General features: G+C 40.1%; 1 protein-coding gene across 2 annotated transcripts in view; it reads right to left on the minus strand.

Annotated features, from left to right (window-relative positions):
* Window positions 1-13,867, minus strand: part of LOC129862289 (beta-1,3-N-acetylglucosaminyltransferase radical fringe-like) — a 104,038-nt gene extending 90,171 nt beyond the window's left edge. The window contains exons 1-3 of one of the 2 annotated variants that reach the window (XM_055933785.1): window positions 12,884-13,865; window positions 12,165-12,314; window positions 10,831-11,447 (exon numbers count right to left, since the gene is read on the minus strand). In XM_055933785.1, the coding sequence (XP_055789760.1) occupies window positions 10,831-11,346 (516 nt within the window). In that variant the 5' untranslated portion in view covers window positions 11,347-11,447; window positions 12,165-12,314; window positions 12,884-13,865. Of the gene's footprint in view, window positions 1-10,830; window positions 11,448-12,164 lie in introns of both variants that reach the window. The other variant, XM_055933794.1, reaches the window with a different exon arrangement.
* Between the last annotated feature and the right edge of the window lie 3 nt (window positions 13,868-13,870).

Below are 13,870 nucleotides of genomic sequence, written 5' to 3' on the forward strand. Positions count from 1 at the left end.
ATCCACATGATCTACACATTTGTAGAACTACCCAGCTGCTGCTCTTAACGGATGCTCCTAAAATTGTCTGTTGAGTGGCTCAATCTTGTTGACCTAAAGCCTATGAGAGCTACACCAGTCTGAGCCAACAGTTAAAATGGTAGGTAGGTTGTCACACTTGGACAACAATACTTTTAGTCAATAGTTGTGTAGGTGGTTAGTAGACAGTAGACACACAGTGGGCCTTCAGCACAATGCAGTCTTTGAACAGTCCTCTTCTGTGCTGTCCCAAATGGCATCCCAATGGCCTTGGTCAAAAGTAGTGCACTATAAAGGGAATAGGGTGCCATTTGGAACACACTGCTGGAGCAGCCTGGGAGGTAGGATCTTTATATGTCAACACAAAAGGAGCTGGTTAGAGACGGTGGTCCAACATCTGTGACGTTAGTTACTGAGCAAATTGGTCCAGTGTGTTTGGTCCTGTTAATGTGCAGCTGAACACTGTAGCTCGATGTGTTGTAGGGCCTCACTGCTGATCTGTTTTATAGGCTCAGAACAGACCGGTGATATTAACCACAGTCACATTCTCTCTCTGACTCAAATGGTACCCTATTCCCTATATAGCGCACATGTAGTACATCAGGGTCTATACGGTGCTATTTGGGACGCACATCGGTTTCTGGTTGGTCCCTAAACTTCAGTGGCTGTGCTAACACCCCTGCTGTTTACTCAAGCAGTGCAAAGGTGTGCTGGCATAAAAAGGTAGCATAGGTGTGAAGCAGAGAACTTTATGTGCATTTCAAGATGCAGTGTGTTTAAAGTATTCTGGGTGTGAAATAACCATAAGTGTGAAAGTGTGTTTTAATGTAACATGTTGGCTATGGAAATAGTATAAAGTAGCCCTTCACTCCTTTCTCTTCAAGTTAATCAGAACTGACAAATGGGAACCCATTCCAACTTTAAACACAACTATACACTACACACTATTTAACACATGGGAATCTTTCATTAGGGGAAAACGTCAGGATCTACCCCATGACACAGTTCTGGTTCTACCCCATGACACAGTTCTGGTTCTACCCCATGACACAGTTCAGGATCTACCCCATGACACAGTTCAGGATCTACCCCATGACACAGTTCAGGATCTACCCCATGATACATTTCTGGTTCTACCCCATGACACAGTTCTGGTTCTACCCCATGACACAGTTCAGGATCTACCCCATGACACAGTTCTGGTTCTACCCCATGACACAGTTCTGGTTCTACCCCATGACACAGTTCTGGTTCTACCCCATGACACAGTTCTGGTTCTACCCCATGACACAGTTCAGGATCTACCCCATGACACAGTTCTGGTTCTACCCCATGACACAGTTCTGGTTCTACCCCATGACACAGTTCAGGATCTACCCCATGACACAGTTCTGGTTCTACCCCATGACACAGTTCAGGATCTACCCCATGACACAGTTCTGGTTCTACCCCATGACACAGTTCTGGTTCTACCCCATGACACAGTTCAGGATCTACCCCATGACAAAGTTCAGGATCTACCCCATGACAAAGTTCTGGTTCTACCCCATGACAAAGTTCAGGATCTACCCCATGACAAAGTTCTGGATCTACCCCATGACACAGTTCTGGTTCTACCCCATGACACAGTTCAGGATCTACCCCATGACACAGTTCAGGATCTACCCCATGACAAAGTTCTGGTTCTACCCCATGACAAAGTTCAGGATCTACCCCATGACAAAGTTCTGGATCTACCCCATGACACAGTTCTGGTTCTACCCCATGACACAGTTCTGGATCTACCCCATGACACAGTTCTGGTTCTACCCCATGACACAGTTCAGGATCTACCCCATGACACAGTTCTGGTTCTACCCCATGACACAGTTCTGGTTCTACCCCATGACACAGTTCTGGTTCTACCCCATGACACAGTTCTGGATCTACCCCATGACACAGTTCTGGTTCTACCCCATGACACAGTTCTGGTTCTACCCCATGACACAGTTCAGGATCTACCCCATGACACAGTTCTGGTTCTACCCCATGACACAGTTCTGGTTCTACCCCATGACACAGTTCTGGTTCTACCCCATGACACAGTTCAGGATCTACCCCATGACACAGTTCTGGTTCTACCCCATGACACAGTTCTGGTTCTACCCCATGACACAGTTCTGGTTCTACCCCATGACACAGTTCAGGATCTACCCCATGACACAGTTCTGGTTCTACCCCATGACACAGTTCTGGTTCTACCCCATGACACAGTTCTGGTTCTACCCCATGACACAGTTCAGGATCTACCCCATGACACAGTTCAGGATCTACCCCATGACACAGTTCAGGATCTACCCCATGACACAGTTCAGGATCTACCCCATGACACAGTTCTGGTTCTACCCCATGACACAGTTCTGGTTCTACCCCATGACACAGTTCTGGTTCTACCCCATGACACAGTTCTGGTTCTACACCATTAAACAGTTCAGGATCTACCCCATGACACAGTTCTGGTTCTACCCCATGACACAGTTCTGGTTCTACCCCATGACACAGTTCTGGTTCTACCCCATGACACAGTTCAGGATCTACCCCATGACACAGTTCTGGTTCTACCCCATGACACAGTTCAGGATCTACCCCATGACACAGTTCAGGATCTACCCCATGACACAGTTCTGGTTCTACCCCATAACACAGTTCTGGTTCTACCTCATGACACAGTTCTGGATCTACCCCATGACACAGTTCTGGTTCAGGATCTACCCCATGACACAGTTCTGGTTCTACCCCATGACACAGTTCTGGATCTACCCCATGACACAGTTCTGGTTCAGGATCTACCCCATGACACAGTTCTGGTTCTACCCCATGACACAGTTCTGGTTCTACCCCATGACACAGTTCAGGATCTACCCCATGACACAGTTCTGGATCTACCCCATGACACAGTTCTGGTTCTACCCCATGACACAGTTCAGGATCTACCCAATGACACAGTTCTGGATCTACCCCATGACACAGTATATAATATATTCTACAGCCTCCTATAGATCCCTGGGTGGGGACTGGGGAGCCCATGTGTTTGGAGATGGATTACACCAGAGAATTATCCCCCCCTCGCTATTCACCCTGACTTATCCACTAAACACATTTCTCCTGACCCCCAGCCACCCGCTCATTCTTCCTGCCCCTATCCCAACCCCTTTACCTAAATACATGTCCCCTCTCCCCAACCCGCCCAGCACCCTCTCCCCCTTCCTTCCCAGTTCACCCACCCAACCCTTCTCCCACAGATTCCCAATGCACCCCTGCCATCTAAAGGGGAGGTGGGGGTGGTGGAGGAGGAGGGGGGCAGATTCCTGTAGAGTAAGAGAACAAACACAGCAGTGTGTTCCTCCTACTCACGTCTCCTGCTCTCCTCTAGTTGCTCAGGAACTTCCTCCCTCTGGGAACCCAGGGTCTACCACCACACACGTGCTTCCCAATCCTACTGAGACACACCCAGGGCATACAACCAGCAGCTGCCATGCCTTTCCACCATTCCTACACAAGCTGTCATGTGCTTAACCTTTCCATATCCCCTGCCAGCCATGGTTCCTCACACACACACACACACACACACACACACACACACACACACACACACACACACACACACACACTTCAGATCCTATGGCCACTGAGCCACTGTTCAGTAGAACATCTGTCCTTCTATACCATCTCTACTCAGACATCTGTTCTGTCCTTCTATACCATCTCTACTACTGTCTACTCCAACATCTGTTCTGTCCTTCTATACCATCTCTACTACTGTCTACTCCAACATCTGTTCTGTCCTTCTATACCACCTCTACTACTGTCTACTCCAACATCTGTTCTGTCCTTCTATACCACCTCTACTACTGTCTACTCCAACATCTCTTCTGTCCTTCTATACCATCTCTACTACTGACTACTCCAACATCTGTTCTGTCCTTCTATACCATCTCTACTCAAGACATCTGTTCTGTCCTTCTGTTCCACCTCTACTACTGTCTACTCCAACATCTGTTCTGTCCTTCTATACCACCTCTACTACTGTCTACTCCAACATCTCTTCTGTCCTTCTATACCATCTCTACTACTGACTACTCCAACATCTGTTCTGTCCTTCTATACCATCTCTACTCAAGACATCTGTTCTGTCCTTCTGTTCCACCTCTACTACTGTCTACTCCAACATCTGTTCCACCTCTACTACCGTCTACTCCAACATCTGTTCTGTCCTTCTATACCATCTCTACTACTGTCTACTCCAACATTTGTTCTGTCCTTCTATACCATCTCTACTACTGTCTACTCCAACATCTGTTATGTCCTTCTATACCATCATGTGGTTTGCTAGAAGAGTTATAGAACCAGATTCCAAATGGCCTCTATGCTCTTGACGCGCTTATTTTCATTCTGAACCACATGAGCTGATACTCTTGAAAATGGGCAAGTCCATGTCAACAGAATTACGCTGACTCATATTTTTCACTTAAAATGTATACCAAACAAAAATAACCTCTATATGATATGTTCTATATGATACAGTATGTTCTATATAATACAGTATGTTCTTTATAATACAGTGTGTTCTATATGATATGTTCTATATGATACAGTATGTTCTATATAATACAGTATGTTCTTTATAATACAGTGTGTTCTATATGATATGTTCTATATAATACAGTATGTTCTATATGATATGTTCTATATAATACAGTATGTTCTATATTATACAGTATGTTCTACATAATACAGTGTGTTCTATATGATATGTTCTATATAATACAGTATGTTCTATATTATACAGTATGTTTTATATGATATGTTCTATATAATACAGTATGTTCTATATTATACCGTATGTTCTATATTATACAGTATGTTTTATATGATATGTTCTATATAATACAGTATGTTCTATATAATACAGTGTGTTCTATATGATATGTTCTATATAATACAGTATGTTCTATATTATACAGTATGTTTTATATGATATGTTCTATATAATACAGTATGTTCTATATTATACCGTATGTTCTATATTATACAGTATGTTTTATGATATGTTCTATATAATACAGTATGTTCTATATGATATGTTCTTTATGATACAGTATGTTTTATATAATATGTTCTATATTATACAGTATGTTCTATATGATATGTTCTTTATGATACAGTATGTTTTATATAATATGTTCTATATAATACAGTATGTTCTATATGATATGTTCTATATTATACAGTATGTTTTATATGATACAGTGTGTTCTGTATGATATGTTCTATATTATACAGTATGTTTTATATGATATGTTCTATATGATACAGTATGTTCTATATGATATGTTTTATATGATACAGTATGATCTATATGATATGTTCTATATGATATGTTTTATATGATACAGTATGTTCTATATGATACAGTATGTTCTATATGATACAGTATGTTTTATATGATACAGTATGTTCTATATGATACAGTATGTTCTATATGATATGTTTTATATGATACAGTATGTTTTATATGATACAGTATGTTCTATATGATACAGTATGTTCTATATGATATGTTTTATATGATACAGTATGTTTTATATGATACAGTATGTTCTATATGATATGTTCTATATGATACAGTATGTTCTATATGATACAGTATGTTCTATATGATACAGTATGTTCTATATGATACAGTATGTTCTATATGATATGTTTTATATGATACAGTATGATCTATATGATATGTTTTATATGATACAGTATGTTCTATATGATACAGTATGTTCTATATGATACAGTATGTTCTATATAATATATTCTATATAATACAGTATGTTCTATATGATATATTCTATATGATAATGTATGTTCTATATGATTTGTTCTACATGATATGTTCTATATGATACAGTATGTTCTATATAATACAGTATGTCCGATATGATATGTTCTATATAATACAGTATGTTCTATATGATATGTTCTATATGATACAGTATGTTTTATATGATATGTTCTATATGATACAGTATGTTCTATATGATGTGTTCTATATTATGTGTTCTATATATGTTCTATATGATGTGTTCTATATGATATGTTCTATATGATATGTTTTATATGATACAGTATGTTCTATATGATGTGTTCTATATATGTTCTATATGATACAGTATGTTCTATATGATGTGTTCTATATGATGTGTTCTATATGATGTGTTCTATATATGTTCTATATGATACAGTATGTTCTATATGATGTGTTCTATATATGTTCTATATGATGTGTTCTATATGATATGTTCTATATGATACAGTATGTTCTATATGATGTGTTCTATATAATATAGTATGTTCTATATGATGTGTTCTATATGATACAGTATGTTCTATATGATATGTTCTATATATTACATATGTTCTGTATGATGTGTTCTATATGATATGTTCTATATGATGTGTTATTTATGATATGTTCTATATGATACAGTATGTTCTATATGATGTGTTCTATATATGTTCTATATGATACAGTATGTTCTATATGATGTGTTCTATATATGTTCTACATGATACAGTATGTTCTATATGATGTGTTCTATATATGTTCTATATGATACAGTATGTTCTATATGATGTGTTCTATATATGTTCTATATGATGTGTTCTATATATGTTCTATATGATACAGTATGTTCTATATGATGTGTTCTATATATGTTCTATATGATGTGTTCTATATGATATGTTCTATATGATACAGTATGTTCTATATGATGTGTTCTATATATGTTCTATATAATATAGTATGTTCTATATGATGTGTTCTATATGATACAGTATGTTCTATATGATATGTTCTATATATTACATATGTTCTGTATGATGTGTTCTATATGATATGTTCTATATGATGTGTTATATATGATATGTTCTATATGATACAGTATGTTCTATATGATGTGTTCTATATATGTTCTATATGATACAGTATGTTCTATATGATGTGTTCTATATATGTTCTACATGATACAGTATGTTCTATTTAATACAGTATGTTATAAATGATTTGTTCTATATGATGTGTTCTATATGACATGTTCTATATGATACAGTATGTTCTACATTATTTGTTCTATATGACATGTTCTATAAGATACAGTATGTTCTAAATGATTTGTTCTATATGATATGTTCTACATGATACACTATGTTCTACATGATATGTTCTACATGATCTGTTCTCTATGATACAGTAGGTTCTATATGATAGTATATTTTATATGTGGTCTTTTTTAAATTTAACCTTTATTTAACTAGGCAAGTCAGTTAAGAACAAATTCTTATTTTCAATGACGGCCTAGGAACAGTGGGTTAACTGCCTTGTTCTGGGGCAGAACGACAGATTTTTACCTTGTCAGCTCGGGGATTCGATCTTGCAAACTTTCGGTTACTAGTCATCTAACCATTAGGCTACCTGCCAACCCATGATACAGTATATTCTATATGATGTGTTCTATATGATACTGTATGTTCTATATGATATCATCTATATGGTAGAGTATGTTCTACATGATGTGTTCTACATGATGTGCTCTGCATGACGTGCTCTACATGACGTGCTCTATATGATACAGTATGTTCTATATAACATCATCTATATGATAGAGTATGTTCTATATGATGTGTTCTATATGATGTGTTCTATATGATGTGCTATATATGATGTGTTCTACATGATGTGTTCTACATGATGTGTTCTACATGATGTGTTCTACATGATGTGTTCTACATGATGTGCTCTATATGATGTGCTCTATATGATACAACATATTTTACAGTTGAAGTCGGAAGTCTACATACACATAGGTTGGAGTCATTAAAACTCGGTTTTCAACCACTCCACAAATGTCTTGTTAACAAACAATATTTTTGGCAAGTCGGTGAGGAGATCTACTTTGTGCATGACACAAAGTAATTTTTCCAACAATTATTTCACTTATAATTCACTGTATCACAATTCCAGTGGGTCATAAGTTTACATACACTAAGTTGACTGTGCCTTTAAACTGCTTGGAAAATTCCAGAAAATGATGTCATGGCGTTAGAAGCTTCTGATAGGCTAATTGACATCATTTGAGTCAATTGGAGGTGTACCTGTGGATGTATTTCAAGGCCTACCTTCAAACTCAGTGCCTCTTTGCTTGACATCATGGGAAAATCAAAATAAATCAGCCAAGACCTCAGAAAAAAAATTGTAGACCTCCACAAGTCTGGTTCATCCTTGGGAGCAGTTTCCAAACGCCTGAAGGTACCACGTTCATCTGTACAAACAATAGTACGCAAGTATAAACACCATGGGACCACGCAGCCGTCATACCGCTCAGGAAGGAGACGCGTTCTGTCTCCTAGAGATGAACGAACTTTAGTGCAAAAAGTGCAAATCAATCCCAGAACAACAGCAAAGGACCTTGTGAAGATGCTGGAGAAAACAGGTACAAAAGTATCTATATCCACAGTAAAACGAGTCCTATATCGACAAAACCTGAAAGGCCGCTCAGCAAGGAAGAAGCCACTGCTCCAAAACCCATAAAAAACAGACTATGGTTTGCAACTGCACATGGGGACAAAGATCATACTTTTTGGAGAAATGTCCTCTGGTCTGATGAAACAAAAATAGAACTGTTTGGCCATATTGACCATCGTTATGTTTGGAGGAAAAAGGGGGAGGCTTGCAAGCCGAAGAACACCATCCCAACCGTGAAGCACGGGGGTGGCAGCATCATGTTGTAGGGATGCTTTGCTGCAGGAGGGACTAGTGCACTTCACAAAATGGATGGCATCATGAGGCAGGAAAATTATGTGGATATTTTGAAGCAACATCTCAAGACATCAGTCAGGAAGTTAAAGCTTGGTCGCAAATGGGTCTTCCAAATGGACAATGACACCATGCATACTTCCAACGTTGTGGCAAATTGGCTTAAGGAGAACAAAGTTAAGGCATTGGAGTGGCCATCACAAAGGCCTGACCTCAATCTTATAGAAAATTTGTGGGCAGAACTGAAAAAGCGTGTGCAAGCAAGGAGGCCTACAAACCTGACTCAGTTACACCAGCTCCGTCAGAAGGAATGGGCCAAAATTGACCCAACTTATTGTGGGAAGCTTGTGGAAGGCTACCCAAAACGTTAGACTCAAGTTAAACAATTTAAAGGCAATGCTACCAAATAATAATTGAGTGTATGTAAACTTCTGACCCACTGGAAATGTGATGAAGGAAATAAAAGCTGAAATAAATCATTCTCTCTACTATTACTCTGAAATTTCACACTCTTAAAATAAAGTGGTGATCCTAACTGACCTAAAACAGGACATTTTTACTAGGATTAAATGTCAGGAAGTGTGAAAAACTGAGTTTAAATGTATTTGGCTAAGGTGTATGTAAACTCCCGACTTCAACCTGTATATGATACAGCCACAAATGTCAGTAAGAATGATCATGATTGGTTCTTTGAATGAAGAGAATGAGATAAAACTGTCCAGTTTGAGTGTTTGTTGCAGCTCGTTCCAGTTGAGAGCTGCAGCGAACTGAAAAGATGAGCGACCCAGGGATGTGTGTGCTTTCGGTACCTTTAACAGAACGTGACTGGTAGAACCGGTATTGGATGTGGAGGATGAGGGCTGCAGTAGATATCTTAGATAGGGGGGAGTGAGGCCCAAGAGGGTTTTATAAATAAGCATCAACCAATGGGTCTTGCTACGGGTATACAGAGATGACCAGTTTACAGAGGAGTATAGAGTGCAGTGATGTGTCCTATAAGGAGCATTGGTGGCAAATCTGATGGCCGAACGGTAAAGAACATCTAGCCGCTCGAGAACACCCTTACCTACCGATCTATAAATGATGTCTCCGCAATCTAGCATGGTCATCTGGTCATCTGAATCAGGGTTAGTTTGGCAGTTGGGGTGAAAGAGGAGCGATTACGATAGAGGAAACCAAATCTAGATTTAACTTTATCCTGCAGCTTTGATATGTGCTGAGAGAAGGACAGTGTAACGTCTAGCCATACTCCCAAATACTTGTATGAGGTGACTACCTCAAGCGCTAAACCCTCAGAGGTAGTAATCACACTTGTGGGGAGAGGTGCATTCTTCTTACCAAACCACATGACCTTTGTTTTGGAGGTGTTCAGGACAAGGTTAAGGGCAGAGAAAGCTTGTTGGGCACTAAGAAAGCTTTGTTGTAGAGCGTTTAACAAGAAATCCAGGGAGGGGCCAGCTGAGTATAAGACTGTATCATCTGCATATAAATGGATGAGAGAATATATATGATATATTCTATATTATAAACTGGGTGGTTCGAGCCCTGAATGCTGATTGGCTGACAGCCATGGTATATCAGACCGTATACCACGGGTATGCAAATACATTTATTTTTACTGCTCTAAGCAATAAGGCACCTACGAGGTTTGGGGTATATGGCCAATATACCACGGCTAAGGGCTGTATCCAGGTACTCTGCGATGCGCCGTGCATAAGAACATCCCTTAGCCATGGTATATTGGTCCTATCCCACACCCCCTCGTGCCTCATTGCTTAATGATATGTTCGATATGAGACAGTATGTTCTATATGATATTTTCAGAGAGAGAGAGCGAGAAAGAGAGAAAGGTGTCCTTGTGTACTTTGGAAACATGCTCTGTCTGGTAACAGTACAAGACAAAGGAAATGATCTACCCAGTGGACAAAACGTGTGTGTATGCCTACGTGTGTGTTCCTCCCTACCTGTTCTTTGGCTTTGGACACCCAGGTCTGGAACAGCAGATCCAATCTGGACTTGTGGTACTTCCTGGTGGTCTTCACCGCTATAAAAATGTCTTTCAGCTCCAGAGGGTTCCTGGGCCGAGACCCTCCAGCCCCCGTCACACCCCCAGCTCTGTGGAGGAAGTCCCCCTCTGACCCTGTCTGAGAGTCTGTATGCTTCCCAGTGCCCTGGGTGTCAGCTCGACGAGCTGTATACACCCAGTCCCCAACCACAGTCCTCTTGGTCTCTCGTGGTGTGCTCTGCCCCATAGAGTCACCATCAATCCCATTACGCCCCACTGTCACTTTCCCCATATCTGCCTGGAGAGGAACCACCAGATGTCCAGGGTGCCGGGCAGGCTTGTTGTGGGCCCGGGGCTGGGGCAGGTCCCCCTGATGCTGTGAGGGCTGGAGGGTGGGGATGAGGAGCAACAGGGCACAGAGAGCCAGGGAGAACAGGAAGCAGAGCTTGCTGACACCCATCGAGGAGACATGCATCCTGATTGGCCACTGGAGGGGCCTGTCAGCCACCAGCGCCAGCTTTGCTTCCCACACCGCCGCGTCCCATCTTTATGACCTCACACGGGAACCTGAAGAGACTTCGACACACAACATCATCATTATCATCACCCCCAAGCCATTAGACTGATTCATAAAAATTGCCACCGGACAATTCACATTGACGACCCAACCCCCCCCCCCCCCCCCCCGTACACTGCTGCTACTCAATGTTTATTTGCTACCTATGCATAGTCACTTCGCCCCCACCTACATGTACAGATCAACTAGCTTGTACCCCTGCACACTGACTCGGTACTGGTGCCCCCTGTATATAGCCTCGTTATTGTTATTCTGTTACTTTTTATTATAGCCTATTTGGTAAATATTTTCTTCTTCTTGAACTGCACTGTTGGTTAAGGGCTTGTAAGTAAGCATTTCACGGTAAAGTCTACACTTGTTGTATTCGGCGCATGTGGCAAATAAAGGTTGATTTGATTTGATCATAAAATGACAGTGACACACTTGAGAACATAATCTAGCTGGAAACTGGCTCCTGCACTGGGTTTACTGTAGCCTGGATGACAGACAGACCAGACTGTTTCTGCGTAAAAGGACCAAGTCTTCGCTGTACAACTGTTTAAATATTCTGTCCATCTCAAATGGCAGCGCTATTTCTTCTGTCTGACGACTAACTTTTGCTGAATTGGCAAAGACAGGCATGTAGAGTCTGGAAGTTCTCCTCTTGGCACATCATCACTCATGCTCTGCAATTTGTCAGTCAGTTTATACGTGTCACATTAAATAGCAAGACTTACCTTCAGTGTGTGAGCAATTTCCTGTTTGCTGCTATTTTCAGAGGGAATGATACTTCAACTGGTAACAGATGTCAGTTGTAGGAAGCAGAGGGACGTAATCCAACCCTTTTTTTCTTTACTAAAATTAGCCTCCTTAGAGAAATATGAGCTCTTAGCACATATAGATATGTAGATATAGCATGAAGGAGAAAGAATGGTTTATGAATTAGATATGAATAATTTATAGGAGGGATGTAAATAAATAATCCTAATGCATAAAATAAATGTTAATAATTTGGGATTATCTAAAACAGTCAAAATTGGAAATATCGTTTTTTTTCTCTGAAGATTATGCATCACAAATCTGGCAGATTGGGGCACTGCCAATAGAAACAGGTCTGACTGCTGTGGGCTTGGTGATTTAAAAAAAATGTATGAATGCAAAAACAATGCGATTTAGCAACATTATTGGCCCCTAAAAAGTAAATGTAAAGTTTAAAAGGATGTTTATGAGTTGTTTTGTGTCCATTTCGTGCTTGACGGCTGTCCTACGGTAAACAAGAGAGGCAAGAGTCTGTGGTCCAATCAATTATTTTGAATTAGGCTACATTATATGAAAATGTTGCACTTCCTAGTAGATCTTGTGGCAATAATGTACAATAACCCTAAGTATGCCGATTTACTTAAAACACGTATTCTGTGATGAAGAAAATAGCTACATTGTAGGCCTAATAACTTACATGGAAAGAAAATAAACCACATGGCTGTGGTTTTACATCTTCCTCCGATGTGCTACCTCTCAACTGCAACAACAAAACACCAGGGAACTGGTCACCAATAATGAATTAAGTGAGCAGAATCTGATCAAAGAAGAGATAAATAAAGGTTTCCGGGCGCTTTTAATCCTCTTCAACGATCGTCTTTTTGTCTTGACTTTGATTCGATCGGTCTCAAACTTTAAACATCGCTTTAACCATCGCTTTCAGCAGCTCGCTTATACGACCGCGATTTAAAGTAGCCAAGTCAAATGCAAGTGAATCAAACAACATCATGTGTTTCCATTGCGAATATAAACGGCTTCTGTTTCTCCGATTCCTCTCAAACCACCTACTATTTAACTTCCTCTCCAAAATAAAATCATCTGAATCTGAGCGCCCTCTGGCTGGTGATGCTGACCTGGCCCTTTGCTACAATATGTAACTTTTGGGGAGAACCAAACAAATTCCCATAGAACTATGAGTTATAGATATTTCATTCACATTGAAAGCAAGTATAAGAAGCGGTACTTCTGTTCTATGTGTGCTACTTCTATGCTTCCCGTGCTGAAGTTTCGTTTTTGCGTCTTTTACATTCTGTTTTACACGCCAGCTTCAAACAGATGAATATACAATATTATGTGTTATGGAAATATACATTTCACAGCGGTTTAGATCGTACACTGATTCTCTACCCAATGACTGCTTGTTTTGTCACAAACTGAAATTAGGCGAAGCGAACTATCAGAATTTTTGCAACCAGGAAATGGCGGATCGATTTCTGCATAATGAATCTGTCCCTGTAGCGTAGTAGCCTAAGGGTGTATTCATTACGCCGATTCTGTTGCAAAATTTGTCTTAAACGAAAGCAAACTGTTTGGACAAATTATTACACCCCAGGCTACAGCTAGGCTACTTATCAGTTTTCGACCATGTTTCATCTTTTTTTCCGTCTGCATCCGACACATCTGG

Source organism: Salvelinus fontinalis, chromosome 1, assembly GCF_029448725.1.
Source record: "Salvelinus fontinalis isolate EN_2023a chromosome 1, ASM2944872v1, whole genome shotgun sequence".
NCBI classification, from domain to species: Eukaryota; Metazoa; Chordata; class Actinopteri; order Salmoniformes; family Salmonidae; genus Salvelinus; species Salvelinus fontinalis.